Source organism: Microtus pennsylvanicus, chromosome 1 (genome assembly GCF_037038515.1).
Source record: "Microtus pennsylvanicus isolate mMicPen1 chromosome 1, mMicPen1.hap1, whole genome shotgun sequence".
Classification (NCBI taxonomy): Eukaryota; Metazoa; Chordata; class Mammalia; order Rodentia; family Cricetidae; genus Microtus; species Microtus pennsylvanicus.
The window spans coordinates 79,495,200-79,516,839 of NC_134579.1; the positions used below are offsets into that span (position 1 = coordinate 79,495,200).

The following is a 21,640-nucleotide window of genomic DNA, read 5'->3' on the forward strand; positions in this document are numbered from 1 at the left end:
CTTAAATCAAATCAGGTCTTGGTTGGTTACCCCCACAAGCTTTGGCCCACTATCATGCCAGCATATAATGTAGATCGCAGGGTTTGTGGCTGGGGTGAAGGCTCTAGGTAGGTACCCTGACATCCCCGTGTTTAGTGAGGTGTGTAGGTGTTGTCCTCAGCGATAGGGCCTCACTGTCAGTTTGTGGAGAGCGGTAAATATGCATTTCCATAGCCTGGGTTGTTAGAGCATTCTCGCGGGATCCCTTTGGCCAGGAACGCTGTGCTGAATAGTTTTATGTCAGTTGACACAGCTACAGTCATTGAGAGGAGGGGACCTCAGTTGAGAAAATGGCTTCATAGGATCAGGTTGTAGGCAAGCCTGTAGGGCATTTTCTTAATTACTGATAGATGTCAGTGGGCCCAGCCTTCTGTGGGTGGTACCATAGTCCTGGGTTATGGTGGTACCATAGGAAAGCAGGCTGAGCAAACTATAGTAAGCAAGTCAGTAAGCAGCACCCCTCCTTGGCCTCTGAATCAGCTCCTGCCTCCAGTTCCTGTCCTGCTTGAGTTCTTGCCCTCCCCAAATTTGATTGTGAACTGTTATATGGAACTGTGGGTGAAATAAGCCCTTTCTTCCCCAACTTGCTTTTGTTTGTGGAGCTTCATCACAGCAATAGTAAACCTTGCTAAGACAAATACAATGAGATGTAACCCACTCTTGGCACTGGAAGCTTCATGTGGTGATGAGCAATGTCCAGTTGGAGCTCTGTCTCCCTGTTATTTGGCAGTTTCATTTAGGATGACTTTATGTCTATATTTTAGGAAGCTTCTACTTGTTAGGTTTTCATACGACCCCTAGAATGGCACTTAGTTTTAGCTTTCCCTCTCCATATTCTCTTTCTCCCCCTCTTCCCTCCCCTATCCTATTTGATCCTCCTGTTCCAGTACCCACCCACACCCATCCTTCCATATCCTATTTCCTACTCCTAGGGAGATCCATCCTGACCCCTAGTCCCTTAATCTATACGTAACCTCTGTGGTTATAGGAATTACAGCCTGCTTATTGAAGAATTAACAGCCAGCACCCACATATAAGTGATATTAATATATATTTGGGAGCTGGCTGGCAGGACAGAGAAAGACTCATTGCAATATATATGTAGTACAAATCTTTTCCCATTTGGTAGCCTGCCATTTGTTCAAATGAGAGTGTCCATTGCTTTACAGAAGCTTTTCTGTGCGTCATGAGTTCCTATTTGTTAATTGTTGTGCTTAGTACCTGTGCTGATGGTGTTCTGTGCAGAAAGTCTTTTCCTGTGCCGTGCGTTCAAGACTATTCCTCAATTTCTCTTCTATCCAATTCAGTGTATGTGGTCTTAAGTTGAGATCTTTGATCCGTTTGGAGTTGAATTGTGTGCAGGGTGATCAGTATTGATCTATGTGGAGCCTTCCGTGTGCAGCCATCCGGTTTGACCAGCACTAGTTTTTGAAGATGGTGTCTTTTTTCCCAGGGTGTATCTATGGCTTCTTTATCAAACATCAGGTGTCCATAGGTATGTGGGCTTATTTTTGGGTCTTCAGTACAATTGAGTGCATCAACATGTCTGTTTCTTTGCCAGTATCATGCTGTTTTTATCACTGTAACTCTGCAGTAAAATTTGAGATTGGGCATGTGATAATTCCAGCAGTTCTTTCATTTTTCAGAATTATTTTAGCCAACCTGGCCTTTTTGTGTTTCCACATGAAGCTGAAAATTGTCCTTTTAAGTTCTATGAAAAAATGCTTTGGAATTATGAGGGGGATTTCAATGAATCTTTACACTGCTTTTGGTAGCATGACCATTTTTACTATATAAAGTCTACTGGTCCATGAGCATGGGAGATCTTTCCATTTTCTGAAGTCTTTTTCAGTTTCTTTCTTCAGTGTCTTAAAATATTTATCATACAAGACTTTTCTCTTGCTTGGTTAGAGTTACCCTCAAGATATTTATATTCTTAAGGTTATTATGGAAGGTGTTTCCTGATTTCTTTCTCATTATGTTTGTTATTGTTATATGGGAGGAGAGCTACTGAATTTTGTGTGTTAATTTTGTATCCAGCTACTTTGCCCAAAGTGTTTATCAGCTGTAGGAGTTTCCCAGTGGAATTTTTAGGGGCACTTCTGTATACTATCATTATCTGAAAATAAAATACTTTAATTTCTTCCTTTCTACTTTATATCACCTTGATCTCCTTCAGTTCTTTTATGGCGCTAGCAATAAAACTAGAACTTCAAGTACTATACTGACAAGGTATGGAGAGAGTGCACAAACTTGTTTTGTTCCTGATTTTAGTGGAAATTCTTCAAGTTTCTCACTACTTACATTGATGATAACTATGGGCTTTTTATAAATTGCCTTTATTATGTTTAGCTATGGCCCTTGTATCCCTAATCTATCCAGGACTTTCATCATGAAGGAGTGTTTCATTTTTTTCTTATGCCTTTTTTGCACCTAATGAGATGGTCATTTTTTTCTTTGTTTATATCGTGGGTTACATTTATCAATTTATGATCTTTTTTATGTGTTCTTAGATTCGGTTTGCAAATATTTTATTGAGAATTTTTGTGCCTGTATTCATAAGGGAAATCGCTCTGTAATTATCTTTTTTTTTTTGAGTCTTTATGTGGTTGAGTAATCAGAGTAACTGTGGACTCATAAAATGAATTGGGCAATGTCCATTCTGTAGAGTTTTGTAGAATTCTTTGTATATTCTTTATATTTTGTAGACTAATTAGAGAAGTATTGGCTTTAATTCTTCCTTGAAAGTTTGGTAGAATTCTTTACTAAAACCATCTGGCCCTGGGATTGTTTGTTTTGTTTGTTTGTTTGTTTGTTTTGGTTGGAAAACTTTTTATTACTGCTTTATTTCACTGGGAGGTATAGAACTGTTAAAATTGCTTATCTGATATTACTGTAACTTTGGTAAGTGATATAAATCAGGAAAACTGTCCATTTCTATTTGATTTTTCTGTTAGGAGTACAGGCCTTTAACGTATGTCCTTGGATCTCTGGTTTCCTCCCTGTCTGTTGTCTCCAACTTTGTTAACTTGGATCTTCTCTCTCTGCCTTTTAGTTAGTTTGGCTAAGGGTTTGTCAATCTCAATTGATTTTCTCAAAAAACCAGTCCTTTGTTTCATTGATCCTCTGTATTTTGTTTGTTTGTTCCTATTTTATTGATTTCAGTCCTCCTGAGTTTATTTCTTGCCCTCCACTCCTTTTGTCTGTTATTTGTAGAGTTTTGCTTACTAATATGAGAACTCTCCATTTTTTTATGTAGGCACTTAGTGCTATGAACTTTCCTCTTAAATTAGAACTGCTTTTATTTTGTCCCATAAGTTTGGGTATGTTTTATATGCATTTTCATGCAATTCTTAAAATGTTTCTAATTTTTTTCTTAATTTCTACCTTGACCTATTTTCTTTCAGTATTGAGGTATTCAGTTTTAATGAGTTTGTATTCTTTCTGTTGTTGTTGATATCCAGCTTAAATCTGTGCTGGTCAGATTTGACGCAGGGTGTTATTTCAACTTTTTTCTTTTTTTTTTCTTTCTTTCTTTCTTTCTTTCTTTCTTTCTTTCTTTCTTTTTTTTTTTTTGTATGTGTACGTGGTCAGTTTTGGAGAAAGTTCCATGAAGTGCTGAGAAGAAGGTATATTTATTCTTTTATGTTTGGGTGAACTGTTCTGTAAATATCTATTAGGTCCATTTGGTTTATAAAGTCAGCTAGCTCCAGCATTTCTGTTTAGGTTTTGTCTGAATGACGTGTGTATTGGCGAGAGTGGGGTATTGAACTCTTCCACTATCAACGTGTGATTAAAACTTTAGTGATGTTTGTTTTACACTTGAGTGCCCTTGTGTTTGAGACAAAGACGCTAAGAAGGACCATGACATCTTGGTGGATTGTTGTGGGAGAACTGGCCGTTCAGGTACCTGTGTGCCTCATATGATAGCAGTACCCAGGGTCAGTCATAAAAGCTGGCTTCCTAAGAGCATCTACATTGGGATGATGCAAATGAGCACGATCTGCACTAAACCCCGTGGCCAATTTGAACATTTAACAGTCAGATGTAAATGGAGGCAGTGATGAGGACACTGTCGGACCACAAGCCGGCCGTCCAGATGACGCGTCTGCCTTTTGATTTCTCTTACAGTATTTGCAGCCTAAAATACCAAATCACTGCTCCAGTTGACATTGTTCACTGTGCAGCTTTTTTCATCTGCCATGACCTACGAATCTAATTCATTTATTTCCATTTTACCTTTATTGTTCTTGGTTTTGTTTTGTTTTGAGACTGGGTCTCATTTTGTAGCTTGCTAGCCTTCTGCTTCCACTAGTGAGGCACAGGTGTTCCAGGTGTGCTGTAGTGCACTAAGGTGTGCACTAGTGAGGCACACGTGTTCCAGGTGTGCTGTAGTGCACTAAGGTGTGCACTAGTGAGGCACACGTGTTCCAGGTGTGCTGTAGTGCACTAAGGTGTGCACTAGTGAGGCACACGTGTTCCAGGTGTGCTGTAGTGCACTAAGGTGTGCACTAGTGAGGCACACGTGTTCCAGGTGTGCTGTAGTGCACTAAGGTGTGCACTAGTGAGGCACACGTGTTCCAGGTGTGCTGTAGTGCACTAAGGTGTGCACTAGTGAGGCACACGTGTTCCAGGTGTGCTGTAGTGCACTAAGGTGTGCACTAGTGAGGCACACGTGTTCCAGGTGTGCTGTAGTGCACTAAGGTGTGCACTAGTGAGGCACAGGTGTTCCAGGTGTGCTGTAGTGCACTAAGGTGTGCACTAGTGAGGCACACGTGTTCCAGGTGTGCTGTAGTGCACTAAGGTGTGCACTAGTGAGGCACACGTGTTCCGGGTACACGCTGTAGTGCACTAAGGTGTGCACTAGCGTACTCAGCTGTGTGGTCTGTTTTGCTCTTCCCTTCCTAGCTGTGGCTCTCTTCTTGGTAGCCAGCATGTTCCTCTTTGCATGTATAGGTAGAAGAAATGTTTTTAAATAACACATTAAAGGTTATAAAATTTTTACTTAAAATTCTCATGTAGCTTATGTCATTCTTTTAATTTCTCTAAGCAGTTGATGGTAACTTAGGTTTGGAGGTAGGTTTTAAGGCTGCTAACATTGCAGTAATAAAAGCATTTTTTCTACTATTGATGGTAATTCCTATTCATTTTCATCAAGTATAAAACTTTATTCAGGAAAAATGTACTCATGTAATTTGTGAAATTTTGCATTCTTTCATCCAACTTTCCTCATCTCCAGATCTGAGGTTATCCTGTGTTTATTGCTTTTCTCTCTACTTAGCCCTTTACCCATCCTTTGTTACTTAACCATTCTTCTTCAAGCTCGCTGACAGATTATCCTATCGGACAGGTACGATACAAGTCTCATATTGGGCTACATATAGTTGTTGACTAATAAGAATTAGAATTAGCGAACATCTGTCCCTAAGATATTGAATGTCGAAATTCCTAAGAGGGATATATCCATTTATTCATCCCTAGGTTAATCAGCTCCGAGGCATCCCTAAGCTGCTGCAGCTGCTCAAAGTCCAGAATGAAGATGTCCAGCGGGCTGTGTGTGGGGCCTTGAGGAACTTGGTTTTTGAAGACAATGACAACAAGTTGGAGGTAGCTGAGCTGAATGGAGTACCTCGCCTACTCCAGGTGCTGAAGCAAACCAGAGACTTGGAGACAAAAAAGCAAATAACAGGTATTTCCTGCTGGCCAGTAAGAGCCCAGAAAGGCAGTGCCCAGCCAGGTGCTTTCTGTCGTGTGTTTTTCTTAGGTTTCCCATAGCACGTGATGAATAGGGTCATTGATCCACGCTACTGTGGCCTATATCCAGAACCAGAGCTCCTTTCTTCTGTATGAAGCTTTTGCTTAATATTTTCATTAGAAACTCTGTACACCTATGACTAAATGTTTTTAAAGCAGTTGACGAGATTGACTGTGTAGAAATTCTACTCAACTTCACTCCTCAGCAGCTCTGGTTTGAGAATGAGTGGGGATGGGATGTTAACCCCAGGTTTCTCAAACTTTCTAAAGGAAAATGAGAAGCATGTCCACCCAGTGTTTATGCAACAATCTGCTTTCTGGATCTGTGAGAGGAGTGCCATGGAGAGGTACAGAAATGTTCACTGTTCTAATTGCTCAAAATGCAAAGAGCCATTTTTCCTGTCTTCCTCTTATCTGCACTCTGCTTACTGCAGCCTTCATAACCCAAGAGATTTTGAAAGGTAGTTATCACCTAGAAGATTTTAGATTTTGAGCTGTTGTGAGGCATTAAACCTCAGTTATTCTGTCAAAGATTCTGTGGCTCAAAGAATGAAGTTATCAAAAGGTTTTAAGAATTAATAATAATAGTTACCAGTGTTCTGGCAAATCCTTCTTTTTATCTTACTATCAGGGCTTGAACCTACACCCTGTTCATGCTTGACAAGTTTGCGGCTAGACAAATCTCTTCATTTTTTTCTATAAAATTTTACCAATATATCCTACTTAAAATTTTCTATTTTTCTATTTTGGTTTTTTTAACTCTGCTGGGCCTTTGTCCACGCTGAGCTAGGGATACCTAGCTCTTACTTTGATTTATTAGCAGTATAGACTGTATGAAGGGTGGCACCAAGCTGCCCTGCAGTCGACATGCAGCGTGTCCCCTACAGGATGCCTCTCACATCCGTCACCTCCATGAAAATATCTGCAGAACGCAGCAGTGATGCTTTTGTTCAGCCCGCATTCAGAGCACACCTTCAATGTTGGGCACTGTGCCTGGAACTGGGGAACTGTTTGATTTCTCCATCTACTCAACTAGAGCAGAGACTCTGTGTGCTAAAAGACCAAACTTTCCTTTCAGAACCCAGCATTTCTTCAGGCAGCAATGAACTTTAGGAAAATCAAGCATATTCTCTTCATGGTCAGAGAAGACTCTTGGGAGGAGGCTGTCTCATTGTGGACCTTTAAAGGGAAGTAAGGGTCTTAGTGGAGTTTTGAAGGAGAATGACAGTTATTCTTGGCAAAGTGGCCGTGACTAGGAAAGGAGGAGGTGGGAGCAGCTCCTGGTCACATAAAGGAAACCTGAAAATCAGTGATTGGGTTAGGAAACATAGTAGCAGGGAAAACTGGACAAGGAAAATAATCCATTAAACCATCCTTTTCTTGTGCAGATGGAAGAAGGCTAAAGTCACAGCGCATTCTGTGATGCTGGTGCTATAGAAACCATCCAGGCATTAGAGGGTACCTGCGCGGCTAATGGTGCAGTGCAGGCCAGACCTCCCTACAGGAGGGCATTTAATTAAGTATTAATTGAACTGCACTTTGGCGTTTGATACAGATTGTTCTAAATTATTTCCTTTGGCTCTAGAACTAAAAAAGTGCTTTCTAGGCCTCAGGAAGAAACTGTTGCTCTAACATAGACACAGCTACATAGTTAAACCTGGATGTGAGTCTTCCCTTTATTGGCCCTGCTCTCATTAGGTCATTGGTTTCCTAGTGACAGAATTTTGGGGGTTTTAAGGATGCATGTTGTTTCTGTAGGTGTGACAGGTAGCCCTGCCTGGGCCTTAAATGTTTGCCTCATTCTTATCAGTGTTAGGATTATAAGCAAGTGCCATCAGATCCAGCAAGAAATGTTCCTTTTTTCCTTCCTTCCTTCCTTCCTTCCTTCCTTCCTTCCTTCCTTCCTTCCTTCCTTCCTTCCTTCCTCCTCCCTTCCTCCCTTCCTCCCTCCCCCCTCCCTTCCTCCCTCCCCCCCCCCTCCCTCCCTCTCTTCCTTTCTTCTTTTTGTTTTTGTTTTGTTTCCCAAGACAAGGTTTCTCTGTGTAGCCCTGGCTGTCCTGGAACTCACTTTATAGACCAGACTGGCCTTGAATCAGAGATTTCCCTGCCTCTGCCTCCAGAGTACTGAAATTAAAGGTGTGCACCACCACAGCCCAGCTAGAAAAATTTTCTTAGTTATCTACACAAAAGAATGGCTCCCTCCCAAAGGAAGCTTTCTCTGACATGTCCTGGGACCCAGATTTATGTTACTCAAATGCTCCAACGTGGTAATGATTTCATGGAACTTTGATAATAACAGAACAATACGCCATATATGAAGCTATTAATTAAATACATTGGTGCAAACATCAGGTCGGTAGGTTAAAGCTAAGTAAAGAAATCTGTGGAAATCTTAGATACTATCTGATGGCATTTTAGTCTTTTGAGTTGGTAGAAGCTGGGGTCTATTTGTATACTCCAGAAGGATTTTAACTAAGCCTCTGGGGTTTTAGGCCATCTGCAATAGTTAATAACAGGCTATTATAGGGACTAAAGATTACTCGAGATAATTTGGCTCCCAACTCACCACCATCATTGAAATCTTAATCATTCTCATAGAATGTTTAATATAGATGTGCGCCCCCAGGAACTTACATTGAGAACATGAATTCCTGTAATCCATTTTGAGATTCTGGTGCAGTAAATCTGGAATGTGGCCCAGATTCAGGTCTGTCCTCTTTACAAACTTCCAGTCTAACAATAACCAAGGGGTAAAAATCCTTCTTAACATTTCAGGAAGAAGTGAGCTAATTTTTTACCGACCCCAGTTCTAAAGCTGGATGTTTTAAGTGGGTCTTTCTGGTTTCTACAGAGTGGTCCCCCAAAATTTCTCTCCTTAAATTTTCAGCTGGTGATTCTGGCTTTGCCTCCTGTACCCACAGAGGGTGTTCATCCATTTAATTCAGCCTTTCTTCAGTGACTGCAGCAAGCATCCCTGTGTATAATGGCCCGAACATCTTTAAGCTTTGTGCTAAGTACTTACCCTGTTTTTAGTTGATTGCTGAGTTTGTGTGAGCATGTCCGGACGGGTATGTGCATAACTGTATCTCCAAAGAACACTTTTCTCTGGTGTCATGTCATCCAGAAATTTGGTGGCCATGACCTAGTGATGCATTATCCTACATTAATTTTTTAATTACACCAAGACTTCCTAAATTATATATGTCTGTAGAAATAATGTAGCATGTCAAGCTAGAAAGAATATATATTGACTGTTAAAGGAAAATTCCGTTCCCTTGTTGAAAGTAATCCTCTTTGGTTTTTATGTAAGATGAGTGCTTTGTGTGGTTCTTTGTAGGAAGAGGAAGCTTCATTGTGTGTGAGATTTTCAAGCCACTGGCAGGCAGAGAAGCTTGTTGATTTGTTTGCTTATTTTGAACTCAAGGAAGTCCGGTTCATCTGCGCTCCCCCGCCACCCCGCCCTTCTCTCTCACTTTCTCTCCTCTTTTCTTTCGTAGCTTAGTAACCAAAACTCAACGTCAGGCCTGCCTTTACGTTGTCTCCAACTACCTTCTGAGTTTTATTCTCTCTGTCCCCCTTCCAGGGCCTCTTAAGATGAAGTGAGAGGGACGGAGCCATTGTATTGCAGCACCCACGGCTGAGACACTGCTCCCGACTAACCCCACATACTAGTTTGATCAGGAAAAGACTTCCTGCAGTCCAGAAATCCTGTTCTCAGCAGACATCAGTCCTACAGTGACCATTTCTAATGGAAGCTATGTGTAGGCTGCGTGAAAATCTGGTTGCTGTTTCAAAGATTAGCTATTTTACACAACCAAAGGAAACTGTTTAAGCCTGAAACCTTAGGCCTAATGTATTTTAATTGATTGGATACATCATATCAAATAATTATAAAGCTTTAACTACATAGACCATTAATTCAGTCATTAAAATCAAAGGAGATGGTACTACCTACCATAAAGTAAATACCCTGTCTATCTGTGCTTTCCGTGCAGTGCATTTAAGAAGTAGGAATTACTGGGAGGATGGAGGAGGATAAGATAGGAAAGGAAGAATCACCCTTCTCTTTTCGGGCCTCCCTGTGCCTTTTCCTGGATGGTAGTGAGTTGGAGCAAACTGTTGGGTAACAAAAGAGCGATACAGTGTTACACATGGGCAGAACCATTGTCACAGCAAACAGTGGAGTTCCCCCACGGAGAAGTATTTGGGTATCAGAGCTACATTTTTTAAAATCTTACTTGTATATGTGATTTTCTGTTGTCTTTCAGCACCAAGTCCCAGTTTCTATGTGTAAATGCGCTGAATAACCTGGTATTTTATTATTTTAATTTTTTTCTGGTTGACTAGCCAACCTTTCCCTTCAGTAATAGCATCGAGGGGAAAGTGAAAATCGCAGTTGACCGTAACCTGTGGAGAGATACGATGCTGTGCTCTTTGTCTCCCACTGCTGAGCTCTAAAAGACGTATAAAGGGCGTTTAGCAAAGGGCACAGATCCCATCCCTGAGAGCAGTCGCAGGCATTACCTGGAGTGTTGATCAGCTACCGCAGTGGAATAGAACATTCTGCAGGTACTCCTTCCCTGAATGGGGCAGAAAATAGTGGGTCAAGTTCACAGATAGAGAGGAGCAGCTGTTAGGAACATTGCTTGACCCCCTCTGTTTCATGGAAAGAAAAAAATTCTTTAAACCATTGATATAGTAGTTACAGGACAGCTGTTTCTCAGCTCCATGTTGTGAACCCAGAGTATGTTATCACAGTGAGGTCAGCTTGGTGGTAGGCTCTGTAAAATAAATAGCAATAAAAGCTTCAGTATGCATTGGTTACTTTTCTTATATGGCAAACAAAAGTAACTTAAGGGAGTTTATTTGGGCTCAGAGCGTCAAGAGGTATAGTCCATCGTGATGGGAATGGAGTCATGGAGCTGCTTCTTCACATGGTGGAAAACACAGAGCAAGGAAGGAGCAAGAGATAATAATCCACTAATGACCTGCCCCAGTGACCTACTTCCTCCAGCCAGCCTCCCGAAATGGGAGGTGAGCTTCAAAACATGATCCTGTGGGGATGTTTCAAATTCACACTATTCCATTAGCACTCCTGGTTAATTTGAACCTGCATGATTTTGCATATTTCACGATAATCATCTTAGGAATCCATTTCTGTTAGCATCCAAACAGGTCAATACCCTGCTCCCTGCATTAAGTACCCATTCATAGTCCTGAAGCTGGCGGCCTGGTCTTGAGTGTTGAGCAATGTTCTCATTGTTGCTGTTTTTCTAGGTCTGCTCTGGAACTTGTCCTCTAACGACAAGCTCAAGCATCTCATGATAACAGAAGCCTTGCTCACCCTGACAGAGAGTGTCGTCATCCCCTTCTCGGGGTGGCCCGAAGGAGACTACCCCAAAGCAAATGGCTTGCTGGATTTTGATATATTCTACAATGTCACTGGATGCCTAAGGTAATACCACCCCCACCCACCCAGGTCGAAGGTATAATCAAATTAGGCACCCAAAGAGAAATAAAAAAATGTATGCTATTTTGGATCCTTTCTGTAATTACATAGTTCTGACAGACTCTGCTTAGGTGGTAACTGGGGAAATTTAGTATGATATTTCTGTCTAGTTAATCACTAATATTTATCTGTCTTAGTCAGGTTACCACTGCTGGGATGAAACACCATGACCAAAAGCAAGATGGGGAGGAAAGGTTTTTTTTTGGCTTACACTTCCACATCATTATTTATCATAGAAGGCAATCAAGGCAGGAACCTGGAGGCGGGAGCTGGTGCAGAGGCTATGGAAGGGCTGCTTACTGGGTTGCTCAACCTGCTTTCTTATAGAACCCAGGACCACCATCCCAGGGATGGCACCACTCACAGTGGACTGGGTCCTCCCCCATCAATCACTAATTAAGAAAATGCCCTCCAGGCTTGTCTACAGCCTGATCCTATGGAGGCATTTTCTCAATTGAGGCTCCCTCAACCAGTGACTCTAGCTTGCTAAGCTGACATAAAACCTGCCAATACAGTATCAAATATTACTTTTATTTAAAGCATTGTGTTCACTACGGGGGATTATACAAAGAATTAATAATAATTTCTCTCAATCTGCTTGAATGAAATAGTAAAATGAGGCACAGTGACAAAGAGTCGTCATAACATTTGAACAGAATGCGTACACAAATGAAATGTGTAGAGGACGGGGCAGTGATGAGTTCTCACAAGAGCCAAGGGCTGGGGCTCAGGGGAGAGTCTCGCTTAGCATGCACAGTCCCTTAGGCTGCAGGAACCCTAGGCGTGTGGAAATCATCAAACAGAGGCTGGGAACATCGTCTAAGGACAGGTTGCAGTCACTGGGAGTGATAGGAAGGAACTAGTTTTTCTTTTCTGTCAGCAAAATTAGCTGGTGTCCCATGTGAAACCCACTGAGTCAGAAATGGATTAAAGATGAAAGATACAGCAGTAGCAGGAAAGTTACATTGAGAAGATGTTACTAGACTAGCAGTGGTGAAATCCAAATCAGCAAAGGGAGACAAACGAGTACTGAGCTAGCAGGTGACTATTGACGTGTCGTTCAACTGAGGGACATTATGCTGTAGTTACAAACCAGCCCCAATAAGAGTGTTCCCATGGAGAAAGTGATAGCTGTACACCCTGCACCCCATGTCTGTAGCTGCTTCACCCTGTACCCCATGTCTGTAGCTGCTGCACCCTGCACCCCATGTCTGTAGCTGCTGTACCCCACACCCCATGTCTGTAGCTGCTGCACCCTGCACCCCATGTCTGTAGCTGCTGTACCCCACACCCCATGTCTGTAGCTGCTGCACCCTGCACCCCATGTCTGTAGCTGCTGTACCCCACACCCCATGTCTGTAGCTGCTGTACCCCACACCCCATGTCTGTAGCTGCTGCAGATGATTACTTGCATACTTGGTTTGTAGAAGTTGGTTATTTAACATCAAAAAATAAATAGGTAGTATGGCCATATTTCTCCTTAAGCATCCTTTTTCAAAAAAGAAACAGATAATTTTTAAAAAGGTATTATGAAACCTCAGTGTTCCTCTCCCTAACTATTTAAAGGAGAAACCCTCTTAAAGCCATGTCCCCTTAAAGCCTTTTAAAATTTTTGATATAATATTTTAATATAAAAATATATATTTTATATAAAATATTTTTATAATTTTTATAATATTTCTACCCTTTCTCTAAATACTCCTCCTTGTCCTTTTTCAAATTAATGGCCTCTTTTTTAATACTTGTCATTGCATATGTATATGCATGTTTCTACCAACCCACTCTGTCTGTATAATGTTACTTTAAGTATGTTTCCAGGGCTTACGGGTGTTGGGTTATCAGTTGGGTATGCTCTTCCCTGGAAGAATGTTTTTCCTGCTCCCAACATGTCTTAGTTGCTTGTAGTTCTTTCTGTGTGGTTAAAGCCTTTGAACTTCCTTGATGGCATGTCTGTTGTTGTCCTTGTTCAGCTCATGTTTAGACAGACACGTTGATGAGAATTTATGGGTGTAGCTTCTGTTATTACTAGAAACACAATCTCAGAACAAACTCCCTGATCCTCTGGCTCTTACAATCTTTCCTCACCCTATTCCACAATGTTCCCTGACCTTTAGATGCTGGAGTGTTTTATTAACACATCCATTGGTACTGAGATCATGACTATATCTCAGTTGGTTGCAGTTTTCTGTAGTGGTCTCCATCTGTTGCAAAGAGAGTTTCCTTCATGAGGAGTGAAGACTACAGCTGTCTGTGGGTGGAAGGACAAATGTTGCTAGATTGTTGTTAAGGACTGTGCTGCTTTAGTAAAGTGGTGGTTGTAGGTTCTTCCCAAGACCCATGACTGCACTAGCCCTGGGTAATGGGCTGGGTTGCCAGTAGCAGGCACGTTTTCCCTCTTGTTGACCAGACTTAAGTCTAGTTAGAGAGCTGTTGGTTAATACCAAGGTGTGTGTGCCTCTACTGCTGCTGTGGGGTTGTTGTGCCATGCTGTCATTGATGTGGTTCATGGGCATCATAGCTGGGTAGGACTTTTGGCTGCCTCCCTCCTTTAGAAGGGTTTATAGTGCTTTCTGGCACCATGAAAGCTAATTGTCAAAGAGCAGGCATGCAGGTAAATTCAAGCTCAGGGGTCTCTGTGCCGTTTCTGAAGGCCATAATGTTTTCAGCATAATGTTTCACAGTGGCAATCAAGGGCCATGGCAGTAGGCCATATGTTTTGGGAGTCTCTTGAACAACCATGACTATCAGCTAAAAGGAGGACTTCTCATGTCTTGTATTAGGAGTTTTATTAGGTGGTATTTTGCTCTAAGAGGGAGCATTGGCAGCCCAGAAGAGAAAGTTCATTAAAATTAATGTGCATACGTAAATATATGTACAGAATTCCATGTATTTTAGGTTTTCCCTTTTTGCTGTTTATTTTTGAGATTGTATTTTAATCATATTTCTGCCTTCCGTTTTATCCCTCCAGACCCTAACATACCCTTTGCCCCCGCTTTCAAATTCATGGCCTCTTTTTTCACCAGTTGTTATTACATGCATATGTGTGTGCATGCATGTGTGTGTATACAAATATATTCCTAAATATAACCTGTTACTTGTATGTATGTTATCATGGATGATCATTAGGCACTGGACAGCCAATTGGTATGCTGTTCCATGGAGGAATGTCACCTCTCCCGCTCCTGGCTTTCCTCAGTTCCCATAGGTCTTTGTGTAGGATTGAGGCCTCACGGGCTTTCTCCCATGCAGTTTGGGTGGCCATGCTGGTAAGATTTTTATGGGTATAGCTATAAATCTGGTATAACTAGAATCTCACACAAAGTCACTGATCCTCTGGTTGTACAACCTTTCTGCCTCCTGTTCTACAGTGTCCCTTGAACCTTAGATGTGGGAGTGTTTTGTAGTGGTAACCATTGGGCTGGACTCCACAACTCACATGTTGGTTGTGGTTTTCTGTAGTCATCTCCATCTGTTACAAGAAGTTTCCCTAACGAGGGGTGAAGACTACACTTACCTGTGAGCATAAGGGCAGATGTTTATGCACTGATAGTAGGCATTGTGCTGGGTTAGTAAATTAGTGGTTGTAGATTCTCCAATAACCACCACTTCACTGGCACTGAGTAGTTAGCTAGGGTTCCAGTTCCAGGCATGGTCTTTCTCTTGTTGAGCGGGTCTTAAGTCCAACTAGAGACCATTGGTTACTGCCAGGGTATGTGTGCCACTACTGCATCCAAAGGGTTTTCTTGTCATGCTGGTCATTGGTGTGGTTCATGGGCATCACAGCTGATTAGGACTTTTTGTAGCCCCTCTCTTCCGAAAGTACATGGTACTTTCTGGTACCATGAAAGCCAGTCCTCAGGGAAGGTTCATTCAGATCATCCAGTTCAGGGGTCTCTGGACCCTGTTTCTAAAGTGCGTGATGTCTTTAGCCATAGATAGGGACTTACCTTCTACCACAACGGGGGTAGTGAAGGGCAACAATAGGCTGTATGCAGGAGCGTCTCTCAGGCAGCCTTGGTCAACTCAAGGGGGATTCTCATGTCTTCTGTTGGAGATTTTGTTAGGTGGTCTTTGATTCTTGAAGAAAAAGTTATCAGCTCAGATGAGAAAAGTTCATTAAAACTTTTTATGTGTATTTATACCCTGAATTACATGTTATAGACCTTTGTTTTACGGTAAGTAGTTAATAGTATGATTCCTGTGTCTCTTTCGGCCATCCATACTGATATTTTACCTCCCTCCTTTCAGACCGATTGTAGCTCACTATTCTCCTTCCCGCTCCCCACTCACCCTCTTTAAAGACCCTCTTTACTGTTTTCCTGTTCATATCGTCCTCCCGCTGGTCTCTCTACTGCATCCTAACACCCCTTCCTGCCCATGGTCCCGTTTTACATTCCCAGTTTCTGCAACTATTCTAGACTATGTACTACATCTGAAAACTGGATCTGGGAGCCCGCAGTGACAGAAAACATGTGAACATTTTCCTTTCTGGGTCTGGGCTACCTCATCTGATCTTCTCTGGTTTCATCTCTTTACCTGCAAAGTTGCAGATCTCATTTCCTTTACATCTGAGTAGTACTCCAGTGTGTATGTGTGCTACCTTTTCAGTGCCCCTTCATAGCCGGAGGACATCTAGGTCATTTCCAGTGCAGTTGCGAATAGCATCACAGTGAGTAAATACTTGTCTGTGGGGTAGGATATCCATATGCCAAGGCGTGTTTATAGCTGCCGCAGTGGTAGGTTCAGCTCTGGGATAACTCCTGCGCTGGTTTCTGTAGTGTCTGCACCAGTCTGTGATCCCACCAGTGCGGAATGAGGGCCCCTTCCCCACATCCCCTGCAGCGTGTGTTATCAGCTGTTTCCTCGTCTTTGCCATCGTCACTGTACGTCTTCTCTGCTCAAATTCGCTGTGAATCCATCTTGCCCTGGACTTCTTCTCTTGTTTTCTTTGGAAGGCTTTTTATTACTGTTTCAATTTCCTCCATTTTTATGTGTCTGTCTGGGTTGTTGACTTCTTGGTTTAATTTTGGTAGATTGGCTGAACCTAGATATTTGTCTTTTTTTGGTGATTGTTTTAATATTTCCCTGTTCATTTCTAACTGTGTTAATTTTGGTCACCTCTCTCTTTCATTAGTTGGGGCCTGTCAATCTTGTCTGTCTTCAAGAACCAGCTCTTACAGTCCTTATTTTTGTGTGTGTTGTTTTCTTTATTTCAACTTCATGAGTTTCTGCACTACTTTTTATTGTTCCTTGCTATTGACTGTGATGGCTCTTCTTCTTAAACTGTTAAAAGACAGAGACAGCAAGAGCGCTTCCACATCACTCCTAAAGAAACCAGTGTCACTGTGATGCCCAAACCAGGAAAAACACAGCAGCAACCAAACAGGAGATTCCAGGACAATGTCCCTGAGGAGCACAGTCTGGAAAAGACTCAACAAAACATTTGTAAAAGGAGTATTCGACATACATACATCAAAACTATTATATATTATAACAAGTTGTCCTGGATATGGTCTGATCTAAAATGTTTTTCCAGCTTTCTGAGTTGTATCATTAAGCCATTTTTTAGCCCTTTCTGAAATTTTTTAAACTTTTATTGAGTCTGTATGAATTTCACATCATGCACCCCAAGCCCACTCATCTCCCTATCCCTCTGTATCCACTCTCTGTCTTTGTCACACCCTCCCAAAAGAAAACAAAAAAATTAAAAGAAAATTTAAAAAAATCTTGCCTTGGAAGCTGTGGTGTGTCATGGTGTGTCACACAGTGTAACCTTTTACCCAAACAGCTTTACTTACAAATGCTCACTGCAATGGCCACTGGATTGGTTCAAGGCCTCTGGCTTCTGCTACACTGTCATACTGGATCTTCACTGGGAATCCTCCCAGATACCTTGTTATTGCTCTGTGTCATGGAGATCATGCAGCTTTGTTCTGCAGGACTGGTCCCTTTCATGTGCAGGTCATAGATGGGGTAGATGTTGGGGTGGACTAATTCAAAACCCTGGATCTGGGCCTGGATGGTAGCTGAGTTGATCAGCCCACCCGCTTTCCTGCACCTGAACCACCAGGGCCAGCTCTCCTGCTTTGCCCTGGTGAGGGACTGGGCCAGTTTATTCAAGTGCTGAAGCCAAAGTATGGGGGAACTGATAAGAGGAAAGAAGCTAACTTGAGAAAGACAGCTTGTCCAGCCTTCTTTGGGCCTCCTTTATTCTTGTTCTTACCTAACTCTGTTTTTATTCTTTGAGTACCGTTTCTAGATAGCTGTTTAGATTTCTGAAATTCCCAAGGGGAGAGGGATCTAGTTTTGTCCAAGAGGATGTGTAGATGAAGTAATAAAGACATTGTATCTGGAAGAAGGTATATGACATCTCTCACTGTAATTAGTTTGTTCAGTATTGCTTTGGGTTATCTCTGTTCTTTCATGCGTTTATATACATTTTTAGATTGTTTTTTCTACATGAATTTTGAGTGGAATTGTATTGAAATTGCAGACTACCATTAATAGGATGGCCATTTTTATGTTATTGATTCTTCCAGTCCTTAAGAATGAAAAGTCTTCCACAGTCCATTCATTTCTTCAGCGTTTAAAGTTTCCATTGTAGGGCTCTTTTGTTCCTTGGGTGGGTTTATCCTGGTTGTCATTTTAGTGGTTACCATGAATGTGATTGTTTTTCTGATTTCTTTGTCTGTATGTTTGTCGTTGGCACATGAGAGAGGTAAAGCTTCTGTGTATTGATTTTTGTACCCTGCCACTTGACTGACAAAGTTTATAATCGCTAAGAATTTTTTGGTTCCGTCTTCAGAGTCTTGCACCATCTACAAGCAAGATTACCTTGTTTTTTTGTTCCTTTTTCTGTCTCTTTATTTTTTTCACATACTGCTCAGGCTGAGACATCAAGCACTGTAATAAATAGAAGTGGAGAGAGGGAATATCCTGTTTCATTCCTGATATTATTGGGAACACTTGTAGTTTTTCTCTATTTAATGTGGAGTTTGCTATAAGTTTATTGTATATATTTATATAATGTTGATGTATGCTCTCGCCATTCCTAGCCTCTCCATGGCTTTTATCGAGAGGGAATGTTTGATTTTTGTCAAAAGCCTTTTCTGTTTCTATTGAAATGATTATGATCATTTTCTTTGAGTCTGTTTATGTGACGATTTCCATTTCTTGATTGATGACAAACCATCTCTGCATCTCTAAAATAAAGCCAACCTGTTCGCGATGAAGGATCTTTAGGATGTGATATCAGATTCAGTTTGCAAGTATTTTGTTGAGAATTTTTGTATCTGTCTTTGTTCATCAGGAGATTGCTGATAATCTGTGTCTGTGCTTTGTGTCTTTATCTGGTTTTGAATGAGGGTAAAATGCTGGGTTTATAAAAAGAGCTCAGGGACCTTCCTTTTCCATTTCATGGATTAATCTATGTTATATATTTAGATCTTATATATTGTACTTTATGTAAGTAGTGATTGTATTAGTTCTCTGAAGTTCCTTAGTTGGGAGACTATTTCTGCTTCAGTCACTTTGCTGGTTGTGGAAATAGTAAGTTATTTATTTCGTCTTGGTTTAATTTTGGCATGTCATATGAATCTAGAAATTCATCCATGTCTTAATTTTCCCAATTTAGTTAGATGAAATTCTTTCATTTTAATTTTATTTTAGTGTCTTAGTGTTTTGTCTGTACATGCTTATGCACCATGTGAGCCCCTGGTGCCACAGAGACCAGAAGAGGACATTAGATCTTTTTTACAGCTAATGTCCACTTACGAGTGAGCACACACCATGTCTGTCTATCACCGTGCCTCCAGGGCCTGTTACAGACCCCGCCCTCAGGGTGCCAAGCAGCAGACCCCTCCCCTGGAGTTGCCTTAGTCCACCGTGAGTGGGCTCTACCGGAAGGACATTGCTCCACCCTGAAAACCCCGTTTATTGTGTATCTCAGTGTCTGTGCTACTGACATTCTATTCAGGAAGTTGTCTCCTATGCTAATGTGTTCAAGGCTACTTCCAGCTTTCTCTTCTTTAAGGTTCAGTGTACCTGGATTTATGTTGAAGTCTTTGATCCATTTGGACTTGAGTTTTGTACAGGGCGATAGATATGGATCTATTTGCATTTCTCTACATGCCAACATCCAGTTATGCCAAATATTTGTTGAAGATACTTTCTTTTTTCCATTGTGTAATTTTAACTTCTTTATCAAAAATCAGGTGTCCATAGGTGTGTGGATTTATTTAGGGGTCTTTGATTTGATTCCATTGGTCCACAAGTCTGTTTTTATGCCAATACCATGCTGGTTTTATTATTATAGCTGTATAATAGAGTTTGAGATCAGGGATAGTGATATCTCCAGAAGTTCCTTTATTATACAAGATTGTTTTTAGCTATTCTGTTTTTTTCCCCCCATATGAAGTTGAATAGTGTTCTCTCAAGGTCTGTAAAGAACTGTGTTTGAATTTTGATGGGGATCGCATTGAATTTGTAGATTGCTTTTGGTAAGACGGCCATTTTTACTATGTTAATCCTACTGATCCATGAGCATGGGAGATCTTTCCATCTTCTGATAGCTTCTCCATTTCTTTCTTCAAAGACTTGAAGTTCTTGTCATACAGGTATTTTACTTTCTTTGTTAGGACTACTTCAAGATGTTTTATATTATTTGTGGCTACTGTAAAGAGTGTTGTTTCCATGATTTCTTTCTCAATCTGTTACTATCTGTGTATAGGAGGGCAACTGATTTTTTTGAGTTAATCTTGTATCCAGCCACTTTGATGAAGGTGCTGTAGAATTTTGGGGGTCACTTATGTATACTATCATATCATCTGCAGGTAGCGAAAGTTTGACTTCTTCCTTTCCCTTGACCTCCTTTTGTTGTCCTATTGCTCTAGCTAGAACTTCTGGTACTATATTGAATAGATATGGAGAGAGTATGGACATGAAATAGATATGGAATAGATATGGACAGCCTTGTCTTTTTCCTGGTTTTCGTAGAATTGCTTTGAGTTTCTCTCCATTTAATTGGACGTTGGTTGTTGGCTAGCAGTTGCTTTTATTATACTTAGGTATGTTCCTTGCATCCCTGGTCTCTCCAAGACTTTTATCATGAAGGGGAGTTGGATTTTGTCAAAGGCTTCTTCAGCAATCTACAGAGATTATCATGTGGTTTCTTTTCTTTCGGTTTGTTTATAAGATGGATTACATTGGCATCTCTGGATGAAGTCCACTTGATCATAGTGAATGATCTTTTTTATGTGTTCTTGGAAATATTTTATTGAGTTTTTTTGCATCAATGTTCATGAAGGAAATTGTTCTGTAATTTTTTTCATTGCTAAGTCTTTGTGTGATTTTGGGTATCAGGGTGACAAGCCTCATAAAAGGAATTTAACAGAATTCTGTCTGTTTCTATTGTGTGGAACAGTTTGAGGAGTTTTGGTATTAGTTGTCTTTTAAAATTCTGGTAGAATTTTGTGTTAAAACCATCTGGCCCTGAGATTTTCCTTCCTTCCTTCCTTCCTTCCTTCCTTCCTTCCTTCCTTCCTTCCTTCCTTCCTTCCTTCCTTCCTTCCTTTTTTAATTAGGGAACTTTTAATGACAGCTTCTATTTCCTTAGGGATTATAGGTCTATTTAAATTGTTTATCTGATCTGATCTTGATTTAATTTTGGTATGTGGTACCTATCAAGAAATCTGCCCATTTCTTGTAGATTTTCCAATATGTTGAGTACAGGTTTTTGAAGTATGACCCAATGATTCTCTGGATTTCCTCAGTGTCTGTTGTTATGTCGTTATGTCCCCTTTTGGTTTTTGATTTTATTAATTTGGATGTTATTCTCTCTCTCTCTCTCTCTCTCTCTCTCTCTCTCTCTCTCTCTCTCTCTCTCTCTCCCTTTTAGTTAGTTTGGATGAGGGTTTGTCTATCTTATTGATTTTCTAAAAAAAAACCCAACTCATTGTTTTATTGATTCTTTGTATCTCTTTGTTGCTAGTTTATTGATTCCAGACCTCAGTTTAATTATTTCCTGTCATCTACTCCTCTTGGGTGTGTTTGCTTCTTTTTGTTCTAGAGCTTTCAGGTGTGCTGTTAAATTGCTAGTGTGAGATTTCTCCAAATTCGTTATGCAGACACATAGTGCTGTGAATGTTCCTATTAGTATTGATTTCGCTGTGTCTCATAAGTTTGGGTATGTTGTACATTCATTTTCATTGAATTGTAGGAAGTCTTTAATTTCTTTGTTCTTCCTTGACCCAGTGGTAATTCAGTTGAGAGTTGCTCAGTTTCCATGAGTTTGTAAACTTTCTGTCATTTGTGTTGTTGTTAAACTCAAACTTTATCTCC

General features: G+C 40.9%; 1 protein-coding gene across 1 annotated transcript in view; it reads left to right on the forward strand.

Moving 5' to 3' along the window:
• The window catches only part of Pkp2 (plakophilin 2), a 59,559-nt gene that overhangs the window by 17,094 nt on the left and 20,825 nt on the right, over nt 1–21,640 (forward strand). The window contains exons 5-6 of the mRNA XM_075970730.1: nt 5,521–5,728; nt 11,071–11,248. Coding sequence (XP_075826845.1) covers nt 5,521–5,728; nt 11,071–11,248 — 386 coding nt within the window. The remainder of the gene's footprint in view (nt 1–5,520; nt 5,729–11,070; nt 11,249–21,640) is intronic.